Source organism: Saccostrea echinata, unplaced genomic scaffold (genome assembly GCF_033153115.1).
Source record: "Saccostrea echinata isolate AGI-Se365-2 ecotype Australia unplaced genomic scaffold, CSIRO_AGI_Sech_v1 ptg000002l, whole genome shotgun sequence".
In the NCBI taxonomy this organism is placed as follows: Eukaryota; Metazoa; Mollusca; class Bivalvia; order Ostreida; family Ostreidae; genus Saccostrea; species Saccostrea echinata.
Window position 1 is genome coordinate 28,348,228 of NW_026889751.1, and position 27,002 is coordinate 28,375,229.

Here is a 27,002-nt window from a genome sequence, read left to right on the forward strand (position 1 = left end):
AGGAGGGAGGAATGTAATGGTTTGGGCTGTGGATATCGGCCTAGGTAGCTCAGTCGGTAGAGCACCTGACTAGTGATGCAGGGGTACCAGGTTTGATTCCCTGTCCAGCCATACATTTTCTTCTTTCCTGTTACATTTGAATGGTTGGTGCTAGGCTTTCATATTTCATGTGTTTTCTTTGTGACAAGACCTTCCCTTTGGTATCAATATATTTGAGGATGGTGCAAGGGTTTCATTTCACATGTGTTTTCCTTGTGACCACACCTTTCTTTGGGTACCAACATTTTTTGACCTCTCTTGACCTTGGAGTTTGACATGCATTTGAGAATTTTTACCCTTGACCATGAGCTGTTATCCAGGGGCATCAGTGTTTTCACAAATATACCTTGTTTCCTTTCTTTATTCACATGAAAATCTTAACCCCATATTATGACTCTACCCTGACACCAAGGGGTCATGACTAAACAAACTTGAATCCACACAAGATGCTCCAGTATCCATTGACTATCATGGTCTTGCTGTTACAGAGATTTTTTTCCTGTATACATCTGATTCCAAATTTTAGCTCCACCCTACCTAAGGGTCTATAATTTGAGAAGGAAACATGAATCCAGACAACTTGAGAATGTCTGCTTATGGCTCAGTGATTTTTGAAGAGATTTAAATAATTTTCTTCCACATACAGTATTTCCATCTAACATTCTGATCCATTATTGTGGCCCCACTCTACCTCTGGGGGACATGATTTGAGCAAACTTACATCTGTACTACATTTATTGTACTTGAGGGTGCTAGCTGCATTTTAATGCAACTTATTATGGCCCTGTTCTTGAGTAGATTTTGTTTTTCAATAAATTTTTGTGCAAAACTTTGATCCCCACAATCTTGATTTGATCAAATTTGCATCTACGTTACCCGAGGAGGCTTGCATACTCCTATGATCAATTATTGCCCTGCTGTTCTTGAAAAGATATGTCTTCCCATGTCAAATTTTGATCTTGTATTGTGGCTACACACAGGGCCCATGATTTAAACAAACATGAGTCTGCAGAGGATGCATGCATATTATGATTAATACAACTAATCATGGTCCTGCTTTTTTTTTGAGGTTTAATTTTTTTTTATGTGCTTGGGGACAATCTATTGCCCATCTACATGACATAATCAATCAAATGTAGAACCTCTCTTTTTTAATACTCAAACTGGAGGTGTTCCAGTGACATTTTTAAACCACAATTTTTTATGCCCCCTGGGCCTAAATTCCAATCTCCAAAACCTTAAGACATATCTTCATCTTCATGACAAGCCAATCATATGCAATAAGAATTTTTTTGGTATCTTAGGATATGTTGGAGAATTTTTTTGGTATCTTAAGGATATGTTGGAGAATTTTTTTGGTATCTTAAGGATATGTTGGAGTTGTGATAAAGGGAAAGATGGACCCATAACCACTGTATACTGAACTTTATTTTAGTTCTGGAACAACAACAGAGACAGGTTTGTGCCTCTGCTTGGATTTGAACCCGGACCTCTGGCATACCAGTTCAGTGCTATAGCTGTCAAGCTTATGGGTTAACCAACTAACCTTAGGTAATGGGAAGCCATGCATTACATACTAACCACACAATTACTGGATAATGCTAGTAAGTCAACTTTTAAAATAAATTTTTGAAAACAACAAATCCGGATTTAGATATTTTTAATATGCTGTATCATGTAACAAAATTGGACGTCATATACAATGAAATTTAAAGACAGATGAATGTCATCTCACACATGCTATAAATTGTGTAGATCACAGTCATCTCTAAAACTGATCTCGTCTGACGAGAGATAAAAAAAAAATCAGGATACACACTGTGCTGCCTATCGAGGTTCAGGCAAGCTAAAACAGGTGTGCTGCCTGTAAATGTTCTGGTGAGCCATGTAGCACTGCTGCCCGTCATACTCAGGCTTCAGGGGGTGCAAGTAGAACTGTCGTCCTTCACTGATCAGTTCACTTGTTGATGTTGTCACAACACACATTTTCCAATGATGTCGTGACTAATGATATTTGTTGTTGTCTCCAAGAAACAAATCACAGATTTAGATGTCAACTGAAAATGCATCACATCTGTTGAGTTGCAGACACTCATCACATTTGTTGATGTCCCTCAGACACATGTCATGTAGACACATACACCTCAGCTAAAACTCCTTTTACACAATAATGTCTTTGGAAATGCCCTTTGGCATCAACTGATTTTATTGGAAAGCACAATTATTTGGATGATGAGATTCCAAGTTCCTACCACAGATAAAACAGATTGCTCACATCCTGGTAAAATGAAAGACTTCATAATAAAACACTGTCTTCTCTGTTTCCATATTGTCCTTCAGGTTCCTCAACGGCCCAACGTTAACCTGACAACTGACAAGAGCACTATAAAGTTTGGGGATGACAGTCACATTCTAGACTGTCTTTCAGTTTGATTTGCATTGATTTTGATTGTTGTATTACTAGGTACCATAAAAGGTATTGTTCAATCACTTTGTGCCATCAAATGTATTGTTTGATCATTATCTTCTATGGTATCGTTTGATCATTAACTCTGACCAAAGGTATTGTTCAATCACTATCTTCCTCCACAGGTATGGCTTTTTTCCTTTTCTTGGGTCTAGGTTTAATTTCTTCATCCTAGATATTAAAAGAAAAATAGCTTCAATCATTTGAACACAAATGTTCTAACATATTTTGTTGACAAATGTGAGCATATTAAATGAGAGTACACTTAGACACATTTGTATTTATTATGAACCCTCTTTAAAGGAACACTGTAAACCAACTATTATCCACGACACATTTTTTTTTTGCAATTTGTCAGTTTGAAATCCATCCATGACAAATACATGTAGTTTTCACAACTAAGGAAGCATAGTGCACAATCATATAAATGGTTCCCTCTGTGAAATATTCAGGAGTATGAGGTCCCAAAATACTTCTCACTTGTTGATTTACTGCAACTTCTAACAGCGAGGTCATACTTTTGTCCTGTACCACTGCTAATGAAATATAAACAGGACAAAACAAATATAAAGATCTCACCTCACTACTTTCACCTGATCCACTGCTATCATGGACAACTTTTTTGCTGATTTTTCGTGAGTTCCGATTGTCAAGACCCATAGCTGCGCTTGCATTGGCTGCCTTCCTAGCTGGTACACCGCGCAACACACGTACAGATTTAAAATCCGTCTCAATGTCATCTGCTAATGCCAGCAGGTCACTGAATCTGAGGAAAAAAAGAGAGTTTCTGAAGCTTTCTATCCAGCACAATGTCTTCAGTATTAATACATGTTTTTCTTGTTTATATCATTTATTAATAAGTATGTAAGCAAATAAATCTCACTTTGTTTTCAAGGTTTCGTTGGACATTTGATGAACTTGCTGCAGTGCATGCTGTATACTTTCATTGTTCAAAACTGTCAAAACAAACATTAAAACATTTATGACCGAGATACTTGTACCCACACATTTAAGTAAATACTAATTTTTGAAAAGATTTATATTCCATTTACTCTTGTTGGAAGAATTGTACACTTATAAAGTACTCAAAGATGTGAAAGTTATCTACATGAATGACAGAAATTTAAAGCTCCGATCAGAAAACCCCACTTATGCCTTTGCCCGTCATGGAGTGACTATTTCTTCACTAAGCTTTAACATCCAACACATTATCTTCAATAAATATGAGGTGAAATTTTAATGAATTACAATTGTTATGAACAAATGTCTTACAAGAATTTTTTTTTGACAAATATCTTAGATTGTTTTTGTTATGAACCAATGTCTTACAAGAAATGCTTTTGTTTTGAACCAATATCTTACAAGAAATGTTTTTGTTTTGAACCAATATCTTACAAGAAATGTTTTTGTTACAAACCAATGTCTTACAAGAAATGTTTTTGTTATGAACCAATGGCTTACAAGAAATGTTTTTGATATGAACCAATGCCTTACAAGAAATGTTTTTGTTATGAACCAATGTCTTACAAGAAATGTTTTTGCAAACTTGTCTCATGTGATCCAGATGTGACAAAATTTGTTCAATGCTGACGCCATCCTTCTTGGACCCTGCACTTCCAACCCTAAAATAAACACAAAGGAAAATTAATAACAACTCAGGTACCAACATGTTCAGTGTAACTAGTAAGATCAATCCATGTAACTTTAGCACTTAATACTGGGAAATTTACACTGAAATAAAATCAGTAAAATTTTGCCCTCACCTTTGACGCTTCTTTGGAGTCCCATTCATTTTGGAGACTTGAGCCAGAATTATCTCTGCCAATTTGTCTTCATATTCCTGAGCCCAGTACTTCAGGATGGAAACCGTAAAGAAATCTGTCTTCTTAAAGTCTCGACACAAAATGGGTCGGATGAGATCAGACGAGGGCCTGAAATGTCCAATAAAATACCTGGACTCTTAAAAAGTGATCTTGAAAAGTGAGTTTGAACTGTTTAACTTATATAATCTTGTATCTTAGATAACACAAATTCATTTAATTCATATCTTAGATAATATACATTTAACATATGAACTAATTGTAAATCTACATTTACCATTTGATTTGAACTAAAAGTTTAATTTACGTGTACAAATGGGACAGACTTACCCTTCTTGTTTTAGCAGCACTAGTATACTGGACAGTGCTTCTGCATGAGCTGTAACACAAACGTCCAAGAAATGTTATGTAACTTATACTCAACCACATGTATGACTAATTTCTTTTAAGATTCTTAAACACATGTACTTGAACATGAGCATGTGATGGACCAATAAAAAGTTGTTCAAATAATAAGTTATGTACATATATAGATGAAGGGCTATAAAGATGTACCTGTATAGTCCAGTTTGGGGAGAACTGGCATGATGTAATCTACTGGGATATTGTGAGCCGAGATTAACTGCCAAAGGAAGTATTGTTCTAAAGTCTCCCACTCTAAGCTTCCATCTGAACAATAAATCATAGCTGTTATTCAGTATGTCACTGAACATGCAATACTGCATCAATGTTCACGTCTTTCTTCAATGGGTGCGTGCAAGTTAACAAACATGGACTCACTTATTAGTCAACAAACATGGAGTCACATGTACTTGTTAGTTAATAAACATGGACTTACATGTAAGTTAACAAACATGGACATACTTGTAATGGACTTACATGTAAGCCAACCAAACATGGGCTTAATTGTTAGTTAACAAACATGGACTTACTTAATATGGAAAGAAATGAGTCCTTTCTAAACATTACAAGGTGACCTTGTAAAATCTGGCAGATCAATTCTTGTAGCTATGAAAGAGAAGAATTAAATCACACTGAGTTACATATTTATCTTATTTCTTCTTTCTCACAGATTACATTCCCACTGAGTATAAACTGAGAATTTTACTCACCTGTGTGCCATCAATAGCTGACACAATCATGTGAAGGAGTTCTACATTCCCTATTGCTATGTTAGGAAACTGAAGCAAGAAAAAAACATCATTTAATACTGGACAATCAGAAAAAAAAAATCCAACCCTGAACTCAGCTACTCTACACAAGGCTTAATTCTAATGTTTATCCATTATTGCTGTCATTGTACATAGGGCAGAAATATCTTTGATGTAAATTAGATTCATACTACAGTATAAATATCTTTAGTGTAATTAAATTCTTACTATAGTATACATATCTTTAGTGTAAATTAAATTCTTACTAAAGCATAGATATCTTTAGTGTAAATTAAATTCTTACTATAGTATAGATAACTTAAGTGTACATCAAATTCTTACTATAATATAGATATCTTTATTGTAAATTAAATTCTTACTATAGTATAGATATCAGGCATAAGGAAGGTAAACAATCGAACATCATCTTCTTGACAAAGCTGAAAAACAGAATTATTTCTTTTGCTTTACAATATGCAACAATGAATAGAAAGTTTTTTATATCAAGGGCAAGCACTGTTTTTTAAAAAGTTTGTATTAATTACTTATAGAGGGCAGTATACAATTACCTACATGAACATGTAATGTACAGGAGTATTACAGACACAGAAGTATAATTCACCTGTACCTGTGATAACCTGTCTTACCTTACAGACACAGAAGTATAATTCACCTGTACCTGTGATAACCTGTCTTACCTTACAGACACAGAAGTTAATTCACCTGTACCTGTGATAACCTGTCTTACCTTACAGATACAGAAGTATAATTCACCTGTACCTGTGATAACCTGTCTTACCTTACAGATACAGAAGTATAATTCACCTGTACCTGTGATAACCTGTCTTACCTTACAGACACAGAAGTTAATTCACCTGTACCTGTGATAACCTGTCTTACCTTACCGACACAGAAGTATAATTCACCTGTACCTGTTATCGCCTCTCTTACCTTACCGACACAGAAGTATAATTCACCTGTACCTGTGATCACCTGTCTTACCTTCATGTCCCTCATTAAACAAGATGTCAGATCTTTATTGTCCAAACTTTTACAGAAATCCTTGTATGTGTTCATCTTCTCATCATTTACTTTGCTGAAAATGGAGACACACTGGCTTACATAGAGTGCAACAAGAAAGGGAGGTTATAACGTCCAATTCTAGCATTTTCTTTATGATATGTACATGTACCTCTGATAAGAGAGAGAGACCCACATAGTAGTAGACATACCCCTGTTCTCTCTCTCCATACCCTCTCTCTACCAATCTTACCTGACTTATATGTAATATGTATAACAATATATACATGTATATATACTATTCACATCTCCCTTCCCAACCTCCAATCCCCCCCCCCCCCTCCCCCCCAAAAAAGTTACTTAACTTTGATAAAGTACACAACATAACACACAATAATTATGTTTGTTTTGTTGTACATCTGCCTTTCTCTTGCCCCTCAGACTTACCCTACTTTTACAAAGTACAGGAGATAATATTCTACCCGGTTTGTTTTACATTTCCTCTACTCTTATTTTCATTTGCTCCTCAAACTTTTATGCCCAGATTTTGGCAAAGTAAATGAGGCAATATCCTATTCTAGCCTATATCTTGTATACTGTATATTTCTCTCACTCTCTCATGATCTCCCCATACAAACTTACCCAACTTTGATAAAGTACAGCAGGTAATACCCTATCCTGGTCTGTTAGTTGTCTCTCTCTCTCTTTCTCTGTATAACCCCCCTCCCCATACAAACTTACCCGACTTTGATAAAGTACAGCAGGTAATACCCTATCCTGGCCTGTTTGTTGTACATTTCCCCTAGAAGCTGTAAGATGGGCTGCCTATTTGGATCCTCCTCTGGCATAGTTGTTAAAAACCTACAGAAACAAGCAACTTTTAACTCTACTTACAAGCTGAACTTAAACATGTAATGTCAAGTACATGTACTGTGTACTGTATGTTGTACTTTAATTTCTCAATCGCAGGAATATCTTACCTAAACATGACAAACAAAGGTGATCCTATTGAATCTTCTATAGACCTGAAACGTAAATTTTAAAATCATATACAGTACAACTAAATTAAGAACCAAATAAATTTGATTTATTAAAAATGCCATTTTTTTCATGTCATTACTTACTCTTCATCGAGGTCTTTGGGGAAGAGATTGCTATTGAGTTGATTGGACAGAATTTGACAAATGCACGCGGCTAGCGGAACCGTCATATCTTGATCACACTCATCCTGTAGAGAATTCAGAAAACAATAGGAATATTTTCTTAATCAACCAATACAAAAATAATGTAACAAAGTGTCATTTTACAGTAAAATGATGTGGGACTGAATCTGCTCAAATTTCAGTTTTACTTCCTTCTTTTAAAAGAAAATAGCAATTATTACTGAAAAATCCATTTAATGGGCAGAGGACCTGCTTTGATGACACATGTACAGATATGTCATCTTAAGATAATGGGATTTTGGAAATATGGGACAAAAGAATCCATTATCAGATTCTGTGACACTCAGCAGCAAGCTCAGTCCGCCCGTCACATGAATTCATCATCAATACTTCTGAACACATTAATCACAATATGTAGAGTCAGTTCCGAGAGATTCTGAATTTCTACCTACTAGATAATTGACCAGTCAGCAAGGACCCTAAAGAGGAGTATGCATTTATGAGTGGGGTTAAAGGAATTAAGAAATCAGAAAGGAATCTATAATACAGGAAGAAGAATGTGAAAAACTGGGAGATTCAGACAGGCAAAATGTTTACTAAGGGGGATCTGTAAATCCTTGCAGGGCCCTAATTCATGATTGAGTGATCATTTAACAGGACATGTAGATAGCTGTAGACTTACCTCTCTCAGTATTGTTTGTAGAAGTCTGTCCATCACCTCACACTGGATCTCTTGATCTCTGGGGAGAAAAAATAGACATGAACATACAGTAACACAAAGGTTTTTCATGAAATACAAAAAAAAATCACTTCATTTATTATTATGATAAGTACATTATTCTTTTCAAGCATGTCTTTGTAAATTATTGCTGTACATGTGTATCTTACTTTTCGTCTCTAAGTTGGACTGTGTACTCGTAAATATCACCTCCAAGCTGTTGTAGAAATTCATCTAAATCCACCGCCTCGTACCGGGTGTCTCGGATGGGTTGAAATGTACAGTCAGTTCTGAGTTTATCTGTTAAGATCAAAGTTCTCCAGTCAGGCATAACAGAAACACAAAATAAACGTACATTTTCTAACACCTTGACAAATGTGAGGTTCGAGGCTTACCCAGTGGAATATCGTCCTCCTCATCACTGAACGCGGCATCCAGATTATTTTCTACGTGGTTCCCATTGTCTATTTCTATAACGTCCTTGTTATTCATCGTGTCTTCTTTAACAACTGTTAAAGAAAAAAATTACATGTAAATATCTTAAGGTACGTAAATATTGGAAGATATCTACATGTACATGTATATGACTATCAATTAATTCCATTACCTTCTTGGGAGCAGAATTCACTAAAATTTTCCCGGATAAGGATTCTTAATTCTTGGTCAAGTTTGTTGTTATCAAATAATGGTGACAAAGATCTGTAAATAAATAAATACCCTTTAAACATGGCATAATATCATAAAAACTGTATTCCTTCTTTTTAAAATATCTTGCAAACTGTCCAGATATTTTTATCATTTGCATTTAATTAGACGTTTTACTGATCTGCATAATTTATTATGTATTAAATGTGTGATTTCTTTGACGACCTTTCATATACACATAAAGAGACAAATTCCTTAATCTTATCCTTCTCCCCCCGCCTTTTTTTTTGGGGGGGGGGGGGGGTTCTACTTTGTGTAGGACTTACTGTAGCACTCTTTTCTCCAGGATGACTTTCAGAGAGGTATAAATTCCTTGTTTGACTTGCTCATTTAATGGTAGACAAAAGTTTGGCATGATCTAAAATAAACAAAAAAGGCAGGTAGATGTTTAGTAACATGCAACCATTAACAGCTTAAAAAAAATTCCCAAAAGGGCAGTATTTGTCTCATTTTTGGAGTAATTTTTTAATTAAAGGTTCCCTGTGACTAGGTTTATTTTCTCTGACTGAAATACAATGTCCATGAAACCATCTAGAATCAAACCTAACCTTTTTTTCTGCTAACAAATACAAGAATACTGTAATTTCAGTTAACCCGGTAACACCTCAACTGAGAGTAATTTTTTAACGTACAGTGGTTGAAAGAATCTAATGAACATTTCAGTTGACTTTATCTCAGGAACATCTCTCAAGTGTGAGAATTCTTGCTTTTATTTAGCTACTTTCTTGTGTAAAAAAATCATCACTAACTATTAAACTACATATATCAGATACACCAGTTATTTTCCATTGACTTTTTTTAAGTACACTAGTTTATACATACCCGGCAGAGAAAATCTAATAATGTTGCTGTAATGGCAGGATGTGGACGAATAGAATGAAACATGACTAATATTGCAGGCTCTGAAAAATGATAAAATTCTGGTCAGAAATAATTTTAACAATAAACCAAATTTCTAATATGCATTTTACAATTCTTTACTTAATACATGTACAAAATCTAGAATTCCAAGTGAAAAGAAACTACAGCTTTAGCTATGCTTCTTGTTTTATTTAAAATTAAAACTAGGGAGATTTCTTACCAATATTCATGATGCTGTCTCTCTCTGGATCAAAAAACAACCAATCATAGAATAATGCTAATTTGGCATTACAGGCTGCAACTGCCGACTGAAAATTGAAAGTATCAGGTTTTAAATATGCAAAATCATTTGCATGTATAATCTGTACTTCAGCCCATTTTTCTACAGTACAATACAATAATTTACATGTAAAAGCAGAAATTTTAGCAAAGATTCAATTTTGGCATTTTTAGCAAGGGTGTTGAGATTGCTAAAATTGAAATTGCTAATAATTTATTCCTCATTAGAGGAAAACGTCATCTTTCTATGTTCCATAAAACCGCCAAATTACTTCTTAATTCTAATTTTTAAGGACAAATTGCTAAATTTGCGTTTAGCTAAAAATTCCACTTACATTGTAATAATTTTTAAAAGTAATTTTTCTATATGATACATTATACATCCATCTGAAAATTTGTTTTTGAAGTGCAGAAATTATTGACAGCAATTCTTACAGTACAGGTGGTCAGAAGCCAGCCAATCACAGCCCAGCGAGGGATGATTTCAGAACACAGAAGTTCATTAGGAGGATGGAAAACAGCACAGATGTAACGAATCAGATCACACCGCAGAGACTGGCTCTCTGGTGTGGCCAGATACTGAAACAAGAACACAGCTGTAATTAATTACATGTACAAACCACATCGCAGGACTCAGGTTATATCTAATATGGAAATAAAGAACAAAATGAAAATAAATTATATTACACTGCAATCACCATTATCATAAATCAATTTTGCCACAAAAAAACATTTCATCGGAACAGACATTTTTGGTACTGTACATTTGTTAGAAACTTCTACTAAAATATTTATTGTATATACATGTACATGCATAACTTAAGTGATTAACATAACTATCTGACTGAAAAAGGACCTACAACCTTATGAACTACTTAGGTTACCTACAACCTTCTCATTAACTACTTAGGTTACCTACAACCTTCTCATTAACTACTTAGGTTACCTACAACCTTCTCATTAACTACTTAGGTCACCTACAACCTTCTCATTAACTACTTAGGTTACCTACAACCTTCTCATTAACTACTTAGATTACCTACAACCTTCTCATTAACTACTTAGGTTACCTACAACCTTCTCTTTAACTACTTAGGTCACCTACAACCTTCTCATTAACTACTTAGGTCACCTACAACCTTCTCATTAACTACATGGGTTACCTACAACCTTCTCATTAACTACTTAGGTTACCTACAACCTTCTCATTAACTACTTAGGTTACCTACAACCTTCTCATTAACTACTTAGGTTACCTACAACCTTCTCTTTAACTACTTAGGTCACCTACAACCTTCTCATTAACTACTTAGGTCACCTACAACCTTCTCATTAATTACATGGGTTACCTACAACCTTCTCATTAACTACTTAGGTTACCTACAACCTTCTCATTAACTACTTAGGTTACTTACAACCTTCTCATTAACTACTTAGGTTACCTACAACCTTCTCATTAACTACTTAGGTTACCTACAATCTTCTTATTAACTACTTAGGTTACCTACAACCTTCTCATTAACTACTTAGGTTACCTACAATCTTCTTATTAACTACTTAGATTACCTACAACCTTCTCATTAACTACTTAGGTCACCTACAACCTTCTCATTAACTACTTAGATTACCTACAACCTTCTCATTAACTACTTAGGTTACCTACAACCTTCTCTTTAACTACTTAGGTCACCTACAACCTTCTCATTAACTACTTAGGTCACCTACAACCTTCTCATTAACTACATGGGTTACCTACAACCTTCTCATTAACTACTTAGGTCACCTACAACCTTCTCATTAACTACATGGGTTACCTACAACCTTCTCATTAACTACTTAGGTTACCTACAACCTTCTCATTAACTACTTAGGTTACCTACAACCTTCTCATTAACTACTTAGGTTACCTACAACCTTCTCTTTAACTACTTAGGTCACCTACAACCTTCTCATTAACTACTTAGGTCACCTACAACCTTCTCATTAATTACATGGGTTACCTACAACCTTCTCATTAACTACTTAGGTTACCTACAACCTTCTCATTAACTACTTAGGTTACTTACAACCTTCTCATTAACTACTTAGGTTACCTACAACCTTCTCATTAACTACTTAGGTTACCTACAATCTTCTTATTAACTACTTAGGTTACCTACAACCTTCTCATTAACTACTTAGGTTACCTACAATCTTCTTATTAACTACTTAGGTTACCTACAACCATCTCATTAACTACCTAGGTTACCTACAATCTTCTTATTAACTACTTAGGTTACCTACAACCTTCTCATTAACTACTTAGGTTACCTACAACCTTCTCATTAACTACTTAGGTTACCTACAACCTTCTCATTAACTACTTAGGTTACTTACAACCTTCTCATTAACTACTTAGGTCATCTACAACCTTCTCATTAACTACTTAGGTTACCTACAACCTTCTCATTAACTACTTAGGTTACCTACAACCTTCTTATTAACTACTTATATTTTGTTTTAATGTGTTACCTGTCTCTGGAACCATTCCTGATATTTCTTGTGCTGACCAAATTTCACCTAAATTCATAAAACACATAAACATTAGTTATGCATGTATTTCTTTCATACAAATTCATATAATGCATATTCTAAAGTCTCTTACAATACACAAACTTCTTTATTATATAATATACATGTACAGTGCGGACTCATTATTATGGTGACAGTTTTACAAGATAGAACGCTTATTACGTTGTAAATACAAAGCACAAAACCATTTCTTAACAAATCTATACAAAATAGAACTGTTTATTACGATGTCCTTAGATGCCGGGACTCGGTATTACGATGTAAAAATTCTGTCCAAAATTTTTTTCACTCCGTGTTTATTCAGTGCTGATTGATGGTAGACACTTAAGGAGATGCTAAATAAACATTGAAACACATGTGCTCTGACAGAGTGTTAACCTACAGACCCGTTAGGTGATTAGTGACGCTTGACTGCACACACCTTGACTGTTCTAGCGAGGTCAGCAGAATTGGAGACGTGTCAAAGCCATTGTTAAACAATTAAACTGTTTATTTATAAATGTAGTCTCTAGTTTATCTATCTATGTTAAGTTTATTTTATTATTTTTTTTTTTACTATGGTTAATAAGTAAAATTAATTTATTAAATATAAAGATTACATTTAATCGTATGCATGTATGTTAAATACGTAATGTGTTATTTCGTTTGCAGTTAAACTGCGGAATGGACAGCTTGGGTATCAAACATAATTTTGGCAAAATTTGAACCCCAATAACATTTTAACAGCTTGGGTAGTGGCTTGGACTACCTCACAGGTGTCAGCTGAAATACAAATCGATAATTGCTGAACTGCTAATTGAACTCTGTTCCGTAATTTAAAAATTCAAATTTATTTTGACATTTAGCTTGTATGTTTTCAAATCCTGTCCATGAATATGCCTATCACACTGCCCACTTTCATCAGTTGTTCACTGCAGCTCTAAGCTCAATGAACACCCAAAACCGCCCAGTGATGTATTGTTGTTGTTTATGTAGTAACGATTCGAAGACATTGAAAATTTTACAAACGCATTATCTAGACAGAAACGAAAGTAAAAGTAAACGGAAATGGTGGCAGATAAATGTGGACAGAAACGAAAGTAAAAGTAAACGAAAAAGGTGGCAGACAAATGAAGATTGCCGAAATTTTTATAAAAAATGTGCACATTTCTTTTAAAATGAAGGAATTAGAAGAAATAGCATCATGAAGATATCTATTCAAGATAAGTTATTAATAAATTATATGTATATAGCGTTTTAATGAAGAATTTGAACAGAAGAAGGAAACAAAAGGAGAAAAATACACCTCCTAGTATAACAACAAGCTTTCAAAACGATCTTTTACTGGATTTTATTGGGAACTTTTATCATGTTGCCCTCGATATTACGATATTTTACCGTGACAAAATGAACATCGTAATAACGAGTCCGCACCGTATATGCAAGGATAAACACTTGACTTGAATGTGATAGCATTATATTTACCTTTGTGATGAGGAAAACCAGTTTGTTTTCCATGTCTGGAGTCAATCGACTTATCAGGTATTTTCTCGATGTCCTTGTGTGCATCAGCTGCTGGACTCCTACAAAACACAACCAGATCATAACAGAACATTATGCTAATCTAAATCTAAGACATGACCTTTGAAGTCTAAGATACAAACTACATACCAGTAAATGTTGGACAGATTGCTGTAGGATTCAGCATTATATCTCGCCACAGTTTTTCAAACTCTGGGATTCTAGCGACATTTTGTAGAAGACAGACTAAATCTCTTCCCACTGCTTGACAATCTGTCCACTGCAAAATAAATTATAAATAAAAGCCACATTGTTTACATACAATGTGAATGATTTTTTTAATTACCAAGTTTGTCAGCTGTGTTGAATTTGGTACCTTCTCTCGTAGAATTGAGATACAAAGGTCCACCTCTTTCTGTCTAAGATTCACAAACATCTGTCCATTGTGATCAACAATCACTCGGAGATACGTATAAACTACTGTGGACAGAAGATTGGGGAATTTGTCCAACCAAGGTCTACAAATAAACAAAAATGTTAATAATGTTTTTTTTCCTATCAAAAGCTCTTGAAAGTGTGAGAATATGTTCATTCTCCCAAACGATATGTAATTCAACATTTTATGATAGAATCAATTTTTATTTAAGTCAGGATTAAATGACTTTACTTTCCAATGTCCTTTTATTTTTCAGAATATCATATTTATAAAGTTTGTATGATATGGCATGGATATAATGTACATTATCTGCATGCAAGTCTATTTCATTCAAGTGTTCACTTACCGATTCTCAGTAAATATGTCGACCATAACTTCTGTTAACCAGATATTCTTTGGAGTTATATCACCACCTTAATGTAGAATAGAAGCCTTGTAAAATCTTTTTTGTAGTTATCAATTAAATTTCTCTAAACATATTGGTTAACTATGGGTTTATTCACTGATCTTGACTAACCTGCTATTTGTCTGATCAGACTATGACACACACTGTCTGCTCCAATAATTCCATTCTGTATCAGTTCCTTACATAACCACACAATCTGAAAAAAAAGTTATGTGTTCTGTATCAGATAACATTCCCTGATTCTAAAAAATGTTTGTGCTTTTGTCCTCTGCAGTATTTTAAATTTATTTAGTCTATCATCATGATCATATACCTGTGATCTTGTGTTGTCCAGTAACTTCAACCATTTTTCAAAAACAACTTGATTAGTTTTAGTCAATACAATGGTAAGACCATCTCGGCTAACCAAAGTCATGTCTCTGTAATGCTAGAAAAAAAGCAGGTTCATCGTAATTAATATCAAACAACTAAGAAGTATTGTAAATTCAGCTGAAAACATTACAAGTTGATTTACCAACCTTTGGTGCCATTTTGGGATCTGTAAGAATCCCATATAGTAATCCCAACTGAATTTCTTCATGTTGTTGAGTTCCTCGGCATGCCTATAAAGAAAATCACAGATGTAGCTTGTCTCAAACAAATAGAGTACAGTTTAATTCCAATCTGTGTCAATACTTACATAAGAGTTAAGTGCATCATTTGCTTCTCTTTCCGACAAACTGTTTTGAATTCCAATTACTGTATTATAACACCTCTCCAGTTTCTGCAATGTAACACTTAGAACTTAAAGTAGAAGACGTCTGAAATCAGTTTTGTTCTGACAGTTACACTAAGTATATTAAAAAACATAAGTTTATTAGCATTTCTCAAAGGCAGCAACTGAAGCATACATATTAGTTTTAATGAAGAGAACCATTACATACCTCATTTACTTCATCTTTTGGTTCCAAAACAGATGTTACCACAAGTTTCGAAGGTGACAATCGTGAAGCTTGTTCCATTCTTCAATACACAACTAAATTAGTTTTAACTGTCACTCCTGGTAAAATTACTTCATCATTGTGTCAACTTCATTCAATTCCTGCATGTACAAAGGGGGGTAACTCGAATATATTGAACTTGTCCGCCATATTTGTTGTCAATACTTGCGTTTTATACACTTGTTGAGCTAAAATGCATCACAAAATTTGAATGTGACCACTCATAATTTTTCGGAAAATCTCTGTTAATGATGTATGTAATTTTCAGATCAATAAAAACGGCTAGTTTTGTCTATAGTAGTGTTTCTTTCCGAGCTCTACTTCCTTTGCGTGCGCGTATCGTATATGGGTTCATTGTGTCGTGACGGCATATATTTCTCAAAATACGTAATATTTGTTTAGAATTAAATTTAAAACGTTTTTGCATTATATATTCAATATATAATATAACGGATCTTTAAATTTAATTTAAATGAGACATACATGTATCTTTTTTATTTTACGACTTCACCTCTGACTACTTCCGGCATTGTCGTGCACCGGGTACAACACGAGGAGGAATCAACAGATGATGCAATAAGCAAGAAATATACAAGATTTTTGGTATAAAATTGTGCGATTTTGTTATCTGACATTGTTTAAAGAAAGCCAAATTACACAGAAAAACATGGAGGGCGTGGAACAAGCAACGCAGCAGTTAAAAATTGGTAAGTCAATATGGTACTTTTTAGACTGTCAGTCTGTGGGTCCGTCTGCATATATAATTATCCATTTAAAGGTACGCCTTTGTAAAATAGCTTTTCAAATTATTTGTAGGGTAGAGGCTTATTAAATGCCCTTGACATTTAAACTAGACTATTATGAAATAACACACAAACCACATTCAAAGTGAACAGACATGTTTTCTGACATAGGTTTAGTAGGTGTTCTTATCATGATGATCTAAAACAACATATTGATCACTGTTTGGTAAGAATATACACCAAGTTGGTTAGGATAACAGACTAAGCTTAATATTAACCCCTCTTTCCACAAAATGTGAAAATAACGAACAGTGATCATTCTCACAATACAATTATGAGCAGAACCAACACAGAACTCTGAAAACAGCTAGAGGTTGGATCAGGTGCCATGGAGGAGTAAGTATCTTCTGTCAGCCAGTCACACCCACCATGTGCTCTTGTCTTGTCATGATCAAGTGAACAGAAAAATCCCATAGACAATTCCAGGAATTTATCAATGTTGTGTTAACTACTGGTAAACGGTACTTTTTCCCTTTTGGGAAAAAAATGTCAAAATTCCCTTTTAAGTCGCAGTAAATTTCTGGATTAAACAGACATCCAACATTTGAAATATTTATGATTTTATTTATGATAGTGCTAGAAATGATCCCCCATATAAGCTCTCAGAATGCAGATTTTTGCCACATTTATTTGAAAATGCCCCTGGGCTCCCATAGTATATTCAAACTTCCAGCGCCATTGTCAACCAATCGTTCTCATTTTCCCGCTTTATGTGAAAAAGATAATCAAATAAAATAGCTAGATAAATCCCTGAATTCAGTATGAAAATAATGGCCTAACAATTTGTATGAAAGACGTCAGTCAACATTCGACTTAAAGACCACAGAATTTGCCAATGTTTACTTTAAATAAAAGTGTTGATATCCTTGTATTGTCAACTTATTGGTCTATAGCCTGCCTTGTTTTAGTAATTGTTTATATGTAGAGCATGCTTTTGCATATCAAATCAACTGGGAGACATAAACTCTATACAGTTACGCAATGGGTAATGGTATATTGCTACATGAATAAGACTAGTTGATGATAGAAAAATGGATGTTATCACATTTATCATTAAATTTAGTTCTCGGTTTGCCTTTAATGTCTTTAGTAAAACATCCAAAGATGAAACAGATGTGTCAGACTCTGTGGTTGTCTTTTATTCGAGTTCAATTGAACATATTAAATCAAAAGTAGGAATGAAACTAAATATTGTTTTTTGATAAAACATTGTAGTCCTTTGAAGGCCACAGAAGAAGAATTCTTCTTTTCTTGTAGAAGTTTTCATACAAATTCTGCTTCATACAAATACAAAAACAGCTCTTCTTACATGCAGTATAACAAAATGGATTGGATACAATACATTTAGGGATGTAGTTATGCAGGCTGCTGCAGAAGCTTGTCTTAACTTCTACATCTGACCAAAATTTTTCACTTTAAGCTTTCAAAGCAGGTCAGTAAAGTATATGAAACTTTTATGAAACTTATCTTGCTTTTACATATTTGGAGAAAGACCTGCTGTAAAAAGTTTAACACCTCTGAGGTTTCCCTGTCTAGTAAAACAGGAAAATTTAAAATGGAAGTATCATATTCTATGAGTTTTAACAAGTCTTCCTTCTTTCTTTGTTTAAGCTAACAGGTACTGCAATGGCGGATTTAAGGGGGGGGCGCCCCCTTAAAATTGTCAAAGTTAGCGTAAATCTTAGTTTCATCCAGAAAATGTAAAAATGTCTACTCGGTAGACCTCATTTTTACCCTACAAAATCTCTAGAATCCAGGAGCTTCACCCCCTGGACCCCCACCAGAGCTTTGCCCTGGACCCACTGGGGGCCTTAAGGCGGCCCCCAGACACCATGCCTACTTTTTGCGCCCCCTCTAACTTCAGATCCAGGATCCCCGCCTGTACTGGTTTTTTAAGTTGTCTATATTGTATTATATCCAATAAATATGGGGGAGATGCTTGGTGATGCTTGCTGTTAGGTACTGTAGATCACCAAATTTTTGCAACACCTTATTTTCATGAGAATGTTGTTTAACATTTATTAGCAAGACAAAATGTCTTGTGAATTCTTGTTCTGTTGTTTATAATCTTAATAATTGAAATATATGCAATTGTTGAAGTTTTTGCAAGCAGACTTATATTTTTTCATATTAAGTTCTGGTTTGTAATAGATAATGCAATTGTTTGAGATGATGTTGATGAAGAAACAGAAACTTGATACAATTTTTCCTTTTTTCAAACAGCAAATTAGTTGTGTTTTGTGATCGAAATTCAGAACAAATTGTCATTTGTAAGGACAACAACAAAGATTGTAAAACATGTCATAGCTGTGGATTGTGACAACTACATGTATTTTACTTCAGTTTAATAATTTTATAGGAGTGGATCTTTTTCCTGTTTATTTCACTAGATAGATTAATGTATTTTAAATTTGTATCATGTTACATCTGAGTTACCTGGCAGGTGTGATCAGAATACAATACATTGACATTTTGTAATTCAGGTGAGATTTACACCTCAGAAACAACAGGAAATGATGACACCGGTGAGGGCACAAAGGAAAAACCCTTTAAGACTATTCTTAGAGTAAGTCAGTAAAGTTATAAATAGATAGAATTAATATTGAGTTCACCAGCAAGGTGAAGAAGTAACAGTTAAGCCATTTATATTTTGATAATAATATCATTAGTTTTTACATTGTGGACAACATTACTTTTTATTTTGTGATATAACTCAGCAAAGTCTGGGAGATAGTAAATAAATTTCTGCTTGCCCTGGATATATAAAATTTGAGCCTTGGGTCTTTTTATAATTTTCCTTCTTATTTTTTTTTTCATTTACAAATACAGGAATTGATTTATAACTGTTCCTGTATTTCAGGCCATGAAACACGCAGGACAGGAGCCATTTCCTCCCATCTATGTAGACAGTAAGAAGGAAAATGAGGTGTGTATAACAGATGAAGGCTTTAAACCCCAGAGTTGATAATCAATTATTTAGAAAATGTTGTTAGTGATTTTTTAATAATTTTCATTACTAAAATGAGAAATTCTTATTATTTTTTATTTTAATAGAAATATGAAGTCGCCTCAAAGTCACAACTGAAGAAGATTACCAAACAGTTTGTGCGAGACCAGCATAAAAAGGCGGACATGACAGCCAGAGAGGTTAGTAACAGCTGTGTTGTTAGATGTTTCGCTGGGTTATTACCGCGGGTAAGCAAAATTATTGTAATAACCAGATAACATGAAAACTTAAAAGTACTTGTCAAGCCATGTAATTTCAGTTGGAGAAAATCCTTTGTGGTTATTTTTGTTATCACCCAAACTTTGCAGAGTGTTTTCAGATATTTATGTCTGTATTTATATGAGCCCTTGTGAAATATTTTCTACAGTTGAATCTTGTAAAAATTGTCCAGTTGACATGACTTTGTTACTTGTAGGCAGAAGATGCTGAGAGGAGAGAAAAAAACTTAGAGGAGGCGAAAAAGATTGTGATAGAACTGGACAAGTCATTGCCAGCCCCTCAGCAGGTGTCAAAATTTATCTAAACACTCACAAACAGGAGTCGGAATTCATCTAAACATGCACATAGTTTAGATGATGGTAGACCATGACAGATTGTCCTTACATTTTACAATAGTGATAGAATACATCATGTATCCATGTATTCAACAACATTAATGACTAGAAATATATGTATACAAAGTAAATGTTTTCTGTTATGATAAACAACGTGTTTGAATGTGAGATTCCAACATCTTTGTTGTAGATTAAGATTCGTCATGCTGTTCAGACGAGGGATGTTAGAGTCAAGATTTTTGGTTGGGTGCACAGGCTTCGTCGTCAAGGTAACACTAAATTTTAAGATGTAGACTTAAAGAAGTATTCAACATGTACTCAGTTTGTTAAATAAATGTCATATTTTTTTCTTTCAGGAAAGAATCTCATGTTTATAGTTTTACGCGATGGAACTGGTTTCTTGCAGTGCGTTCTCTCGGATAAGCTGGTAAGTCTGTGTAGATTTGACCTAACTGTAACATGATATGGACAGAGTAATAATCTAAATCCATGTTACTGCCAATTGGAAGCAGAGTGCTGCTCTTCTGATGTCATTTGAATTTTTGTTTTTAGTGTCAGACTTATGATGCTCTACTGCTGTCAACAGAAGCAGCCATTTGTGTTTATGGTGTCATCAAACAGTTGCCAGAAGGGAAAGTGGTAGGTGCACATTATAAAAAATAGTGAAAGATTTCAGTTTCATTTCTGTTTTCCGAAACACTGGTAACCATTTGCAACTGTATTTTAAAGACAGATAAGTTGTAAATTAATTTTACTGTGAATGAAGCATATCTATTGTGTTTCACTCTGAATGATCTGTAATTCCAAAAGTTTTTTTTTTTAATTATTACATTTATGAAAATATTAATTCATATTTGTAAATGAACGATTCTTATGCCTGATGACAGTTGAGGTCAGTGAGCTTTATTTCAGGCTCCTGATGGACATGAGCTGACTGCAGACTTCTGGGAACTGATAGGTCCCTCCCCACCAGGGGGCGCTGACACCATCCTCAACGAGGTACAGTACATATAATGACATACTCATAATTTGATATATCTTAAAGTTACTGTGTAAATGGCAGTGGCTGTAAGAAAATGAACATCCTAAAATAATGAGATAATGTATTATATATACAAGTATATAATATTGCTCTGTTTTGTAGGAGGCTCATGTTGATGTGCAATTAGACAACCGACATATGATGATTCGAGGAGAAAACGTAAGTAAAGTCAGGACAATTTCAAATGTCAGAGCTACGTAGGATTTAAATTGTTTAAAAAAATACCTGTATGTTTTGTTTAATTTCCTGTTGCCAATCTGTTTGATTCCCTTACAGACCTCAAAGGTGATGAAGATGAGGTCTATCATAATGCAGGCCTTTAGGGATCATTTTATTAACCGAGGATACTATGAGGTTAGTCAGGGAATGATATATCAAGTAGATGTTTACATACAGTGCACTTGTAAATCCTACTTGGTTAAGTAATTTATTTTCTGAAAGATTTCTTTAATTAGTATCTTATACATAAATTACCTAACTGAAAAATCACATATTTTCGTGGGGGCAAATTTTCGTGGCTTGAGGAAAAAATGTGGGTTCGTGGGAATTTGATTTCATGGATGAAGAATTGTTGAATAGTAATATGTGTGAAAAATTACATTTCATGGTGGACATAAATTCATGGGTCTCTTCGTACCTCTAAAACAACAAAAATTAAACCCCCATAAAAATGAGTGATTCTACAGTATCTCCTTTTATTTTCTTTGCTACAGATCATACTAGATTGTTGTCATATTTACAGGTGACACCACCTACTCTTGTACAAACACAGGTGGAGGGAGGATCTACGTTATTTAAGCTGAACTACTTTGGGGAGGAGGTAGGAAATGTTGGAGTCAGATTTCTGACATGAATTTATCCCCCTTCATTCTTGCAGTCTCTAGCTAAATATTTCCATTTGTAGGCTTACTTAACCCAGTCCTCTCAGCTGTACCTGGAGACGTGTATCCCTTCAATGGGAGACGTGTTCTCTATAGCTCAGTCTTATCGAGCCGAACAGTCACGGACCAGGAGACATTTAGCAGAGTGGGTATTTCATGACATTTTTTAAATAAGTACAGTTCAAAGCTGTTTGTTTTTGATTCAGATATATCTTAGTGGGATATTTAATTTTTTGTGAAAAATGAATAAAAAGATTTGTGGATATATATATATATATATATATATATATATATATATATATATATATATATATATATATATATAAGTAGACTTTGTTGCATATTCAGGTACATGTTTTAAAATCTACCAGGAAAGTGATCGATCTTCATTATAGCAATTCTATTTCTAGATTTGTACATATAAATTTATAATCTTCCTTTCTTTGTACCAGGTACACCCATATAGAGGCTGAGTGTCCATTCATCAGTTTTGAGGACTTACTGAACAAATTAGAGGACCTTGTGTGTGATGTAGTGGACAGGGTCCTGAACGGCCCGTATGGAAACATCGTGAAGGAACTCAACCCTGTATGTCTGTCTGTCTCTCAGGGGTGTGCAATTACCATCGCCTGACGCCCGGGGCTACCAATTTTAGAGATCGGGCTATCATAAATCTATACTGTGTTAGCCCATCGGGCTAGTAAATCTAAAACAAAAGTATACGTATTTTTACGGCGACTGAATAGATGTACGAATTAACCTTGTTGTAAAATCATAATCTTTAATTCGTTTTAACCTATATGTTTTGTGTGTTGCTATCGCCAGTCGTTTCAGTGACATAATAATTATAGTCGATAAAAATATGGAGAAAAAAGCGCAAACCATTATTTGTTTTATTTATTTCAACTTAAATTTTTTTTTAACCTTTTTGTTATACTTATACATGTATTGTTTTCGGTAGTTAATGGGCTAGTGACTGGCAACCTCGGGCTAGTAACTTTGTTACTGCCACTAGCCCGACGGGCTAGTAACTAATTTTTGTAATTGCACACCCCTGGTCTCTTACTTATATTATGTACTAGTATATACACACACATTATTGGTATTCAGCAATTTTCTCTTCAGTTTATTCAAGTTAAATTCTATTTATGAGGACTTTGTTTTTCTCATAATTTTGTAAACATGTTTGCATGTGGAACCATAGAACTCATGAATGAAAATAGGTAGTAACCTGTATTACTTATATATATTGTACAATTGAAACATGGAAAGAAAACTAGAGAGTAAAAGCAGTGGCATAGTCACACACACACAAAAAAAATGTTCAAAATTTACAAAATGTAAGTGATTTACCTCAAGTTTAAATAAATCATGGTGTTATTGAGTAGCATTCAGGGTATTTTGGGTCATCGGCCTAATTACAGACAAATTATTATAGGAATTTTTTATTTAGTTTTTTCCTACAATTTTTCATATGAAAATCTAATTCTATCTGTTCATAAAGTTGAAAGTACATATAGTTTGATTTATTTTATTTTAGGACTTTAAACCTCCAAAGAGGCCTTTTAGACGACTGGAATACAAAGATGCCATTACATATCTAAAGGAACATGACATTAAAAAAGATGACGGGACGTTTTATGAATTTGGAGAGGTAAATACATGTATCTAAGAAATTCTGTTTTCAAAATGCATTGGCTTTATATCAATCTGAGAGCCAGATTTTAAGCATTTTATTATTTGTCTCACAAGGCTGTGAGGTAAATACATATAGATCAGAAATGATCTGTACAGTTGCTGTTTTTAGGACATTCCAGAGGCTCCAGAGAGAAAAATGACAGACCAAATCAATGAGCCAATCCTTCTGTGTAAATTTCCCGCTGAGATTAAGTCGTTCTACATGCAGAGGTGTGCTGATGACCCAAGGCTCACAGAATCAGTAAGTCACACATCTACATGTTTTATGTATCTGCTTGTTATACTCTTATTATTCTTTATTTTATAGAAGTACATCTTATATGACAGTATATAACTGCATGGTCCATGTTAGGGAAGGGAGGTGTTAGTTTTTCCTGTGTCTCCCCCCTCCCTCTCTTCCTGTTGGAAAGTTTTGCCAGTTTTCCTGTTCAAAGGAGTTTAAAAGTTGTTTATTGTTATTTGTACTAGTAAAAGTTAAATCCATTGTATAATAATTGGTGTGTTATGAAATGGAAATTTTTGCTTAGCACAATATAACAGGTGTACTGCTATAATGACTTCAGTAAGATTGAACTTGTTTATGTTACACTTTAATGTTAACTGTTGTTTTGGAGTACAGAGATCAAAATTTGAGAATCGTCATGTTACATTATAGATTTTCTCATCAATAAATATTACCGGTAATAATTGACATATGCACTTGACTCTTCATTTTGGACAGCATTTACAAGGAGAGTGTACATTTGTATTTGTTGTGTGGTAAACGTATTACGTTGGTGTTGTTTAGGTTGATGTCTTGATGCCCAATGTCGGGGAGATTGTGGGAGGGTCTATGAGGATCTGGCATCACGAAGAATTGATGGAGGGATTTAAACGGGAAGGAATTGATCCTACCAACTATTATTGGTACACAGACCAGGTACGTCACCAGCTAACTTAATACATGTCGTGCTCATAACTTGTAGAATAGTATTGATTTTGGAAGTGATTGGCATAAGCTATATTACCAGTTAAAAAAATTTTCTATGACAAATGAAAATTAAACTGCTTGTATATGTACATGTATGTATCTCTATGGAAGGCTCTTCCTCTCCAGGTTGTATGTTGCCAAGAAGGGAGTGTTTAGTTGTTTTGCGTAAAAGGAGACATGTAAGTTGGTGAATATTACAATGTTTAATTTTTTTTTTCTGACAGAGGAAGTATGGAAGCTGTCCCCATGGAGGATATGGTTTGGGGCTTGAGAGGTTCATGTGCTGGTTACTGGACCGTTACCACATCCGAGAGGTCACACTGTACCCTCGCTTTATGGAGCGATGCAAGCCATGATCATAGTGATAAAATAAGACATAATTTATCATACAATTTTACCCCTCCCCTGGACTTCTGTGACACTACTTATTTAATGTGCATTAATAAATTCATTATTGTATGAGGCCAAATAAAAAAATATGTGAGGTTCCGGTTACCCGACCTTCCCTATTTTATACCCCTGACCCTAATCTTGTTTTTGGCAATTTTCATATTTTTTCCGGAATTTTCCCCGATTTCCATCAATGACTCCAGTTTAAGTTTTAGTTTCAGCAATGACGGCCTCCTTGCAAAACATAGTTTTATAGTGTTAAATCCAAAGCAAACTAGCATGTAGGTGTCCCTTACCAATATTGACTAGTATATTATCACACCACATCTAAATGCCATTTGCAAAGCAGTTATAGGTATTATTTCTAAAGAAAAAATTAGGAAAATCATTTTGCTAAAAAAAAAAAAAAAAAAAAAAAAATCCCTACCTACCTACCCTAATTTTTGTGGAAGTGTAACCGGAACCACACATATTTTTTTGTTTGGCCTGAGGAAATAAATGTGAAAAAATTAATGACCCAGGTTGTATTTTTCACAGTGTTAGAGGGCTGTGCAGTAATTCATGTTACATGTAATAACAAAGAGGTTAACAATGGAGCAAAGGTTATTTGTCAACAGTTATACAGAATAAATTATATGTACAATGTACATGTATTATTTAAAAATAAGTAAATACTTTTTTAATGAAGACATTTTGTATTCTTATGAGGTTTGTTAAATAACCAAATTTAAATTTATACACATTTCAATTAATAGTGTCGCAACAGTGCCACCATCTACATTCACCTCTGTCATTGGCTCACTTATATCACTATGAATAGTATCACTATGAATAGCACAATATTGTGCATTTGTTTCAATTCATGTATAATACATTTTTTTCTTCAATTTTTCTGTCTTTTCAGGTAAATATTTACTCAATACAGTGTCACCGCGTTTATCCGGATGTCATTTATCCGGACGCTTCACCATCCGGACGATATTTTTTGGGAACCGATTTTTTCCACGTTATTTTGTCTCATTATCTGGAAATTCGCGTTCCGCATCCGGACGGTCGATTTCTACTACAAAACATAATAGTTCATTGAAAAAATGACTTGTTTATCCAGATGGTAATTTTTCAAGAAACAACTTTTTAATTGTTAATTGTTGTAAAAACGTTGGCCATGCAGTCAGTTTGAAGTCGGTTACCTGTGACCTACAAACAAAAGCGTCTATAATTAGCGTGTGTTTACCCCAATTAAATCACAGGATTATTATGGAGCTGGAAGAATTTAGCTTACACTGTGCATTAATTAAATAATAATCCGTTCAAAATAATACTGCTAACCGTATATACATCGGTAAATTCATGAGAATTTTGGAGAGTTGTAAATAAAATGAACAATATATTACGAGCGATTTCGTACTGCTATTTATCATGTTGATTGCGCAAGTTTAAAATATGATTTTCCATTTCTAAATACGTAAGTGTATTTGAAACGCTTTTCTTTTTTTTTTTTTTTACACACAAGACAGTTTAAAAAGGTACATAAATGAAGA

General features: G+C 34.2%; 2 protein-coding genes across 2 annotated transcripts; one reads left to right on the top strand and one right to left on the bottom strand.

The window, feature by feature from the left end:
* Positions 1 to 1,682: 1,682 nt before the first annotated feature.
* On the bottom strand, positions 1,683 to 16,696 carry LOC133176437 (integrator complex subunit 3-like). The gene is made up of 33 exons (XM_061311564.1): positions 16,628 to 16,696; positions 16,060 to 16,493; positions 15,816 to 15,899; positions 15,655 to 15,738; positions 15,450 to 15,563; positions 15,248 to 15,332; positions 15,077 to 15,143; positions 14,671 to 14,812; positions 14,445 to 14,574; positions 14,259 to 14,356; positions 12,735 to 12,782; positions 10,659 to 10,802; positions 10,165 to 10,252; positions 9,906 to 9,985; positions 9,350 to 9,441; positions 8,986 to 9,077; positions 8,774 to 8,887; positions 8,549 to 8,678; positions 8,343 to 8,400; positions 7,622 to 7,725; positions 7,478 to 7,522; positions 7,239 to 7,358; positions 6,480 to 6,573; positions 5,858 to 5,917; positions 5,439 to 5,507; positions 5,259 to 5,334; positions 4,882 to 4,995; positions 4,657 to 4,705; positions 4,270 to 4,437; positions 4,034 to 4,128; positions 3,390 to 3,462; positions 3,086 to 3,272; positions 1,683 to 2,677 (listed from the first exon to the last, which is right to left on the bottom strand). The coding sequence occupies exons 2-33, from the start codon at positions 16,135 to 16,137 to the stop codon at positions 2,609 to 2,611; spliced, it is 3,051 nt and encodes a 1,016-aa protein (XP_061167548.1). The 5' UTR covers positions 16,138 to 16,493; positions 16,628 to 16,696; the 3' UTR covers positions 1,683 to 2,608.
* On the top strand, positions 16,646 to 25,535 carry LOC133176446 (asparagine--tRNA ligase, cytoplasmic-like). The gene is made up of 18 exons (XM_061311574.1): positions 16,646 to 16,823; positions 19,403 to 19,485; positions 19,780 to 19,845; positions 19,974 to 20,066; positions 20,342 to 20,431; positions 20,671 to 20,749; positions 20,837 to 20,907; positions 21,033 to 21,119; positions 21,393 to 21,479; positions 21,625 to 21,681; positions 21,799 to 21,876; positions 22,265 to 22,342; positions 22,427 to 22,548; positions 22,856 to 22,991; positions 23,944 to 24,057; positions 24,211 to 24,342; positions 24,889 to 25,020; positions 25,296 to 25,535. The coding sequence occupies exons 1-18, from the start codon at positions 16,784 to 16,786 to the stop codon at positions 25,425 to 25,427; spliced, it is 1,677 nt and encodes a 558-aa protein (XP_061167558.1). The 5' UTR covers positions 16,646 to 16,783; the 3' UTR covers positions 25,428 to 25,535.
* Positions 25,536 to 27,002: the final 1,467 nt, after the last annotated feature.

Excerpts from the sequence above, each read along its gene's own strand:
- LOC133176446 (XM_061311574.1), top strand. The coding sequence starts at position 16,784 with ATGGAGGGCGTGGAACAAGCAACGCAGCAGTTAAAAATTG. Across the intron at positions 22,549-22,855 it reads ACCAGGAGACATTTAGCAGA|GTACACCCATATAGAGGCTG; the intron begins GTGGGTATTTCA and ends TCTTTGTACCAG. Across the intron at positions 24,058-24,210 it reads CGTTTTATGAATTTGGAGAG|GACATTCCAGAGGCTCCAGA; the intron begins GTAAATACATGT and ends TGCTGTTTTTAG.
- LOC133176437 (XM_061311564.1), bottom strand. The coding sequence starts at position 16,137 with ATGGAACAAGCTTCACGATTGTCACCTTCGAAACTTGTGGTAACATCT. Across the intron at positions 14,575-14,670 it reads TCTCAATTCTACGAGAGAAG|TGGACAGATTGTCAAGCAGT; the intron begins GTACCAAATTCA and ends TTTATTTTGCAG. Across the intron at positions 9,078-9,349 it reads CTGGAGAAAAGAGTGCTACA|ATCTTTGTCACCATTATTTG; the intron begins GTAAGTCCTACA and ends ATTTATTTACAG.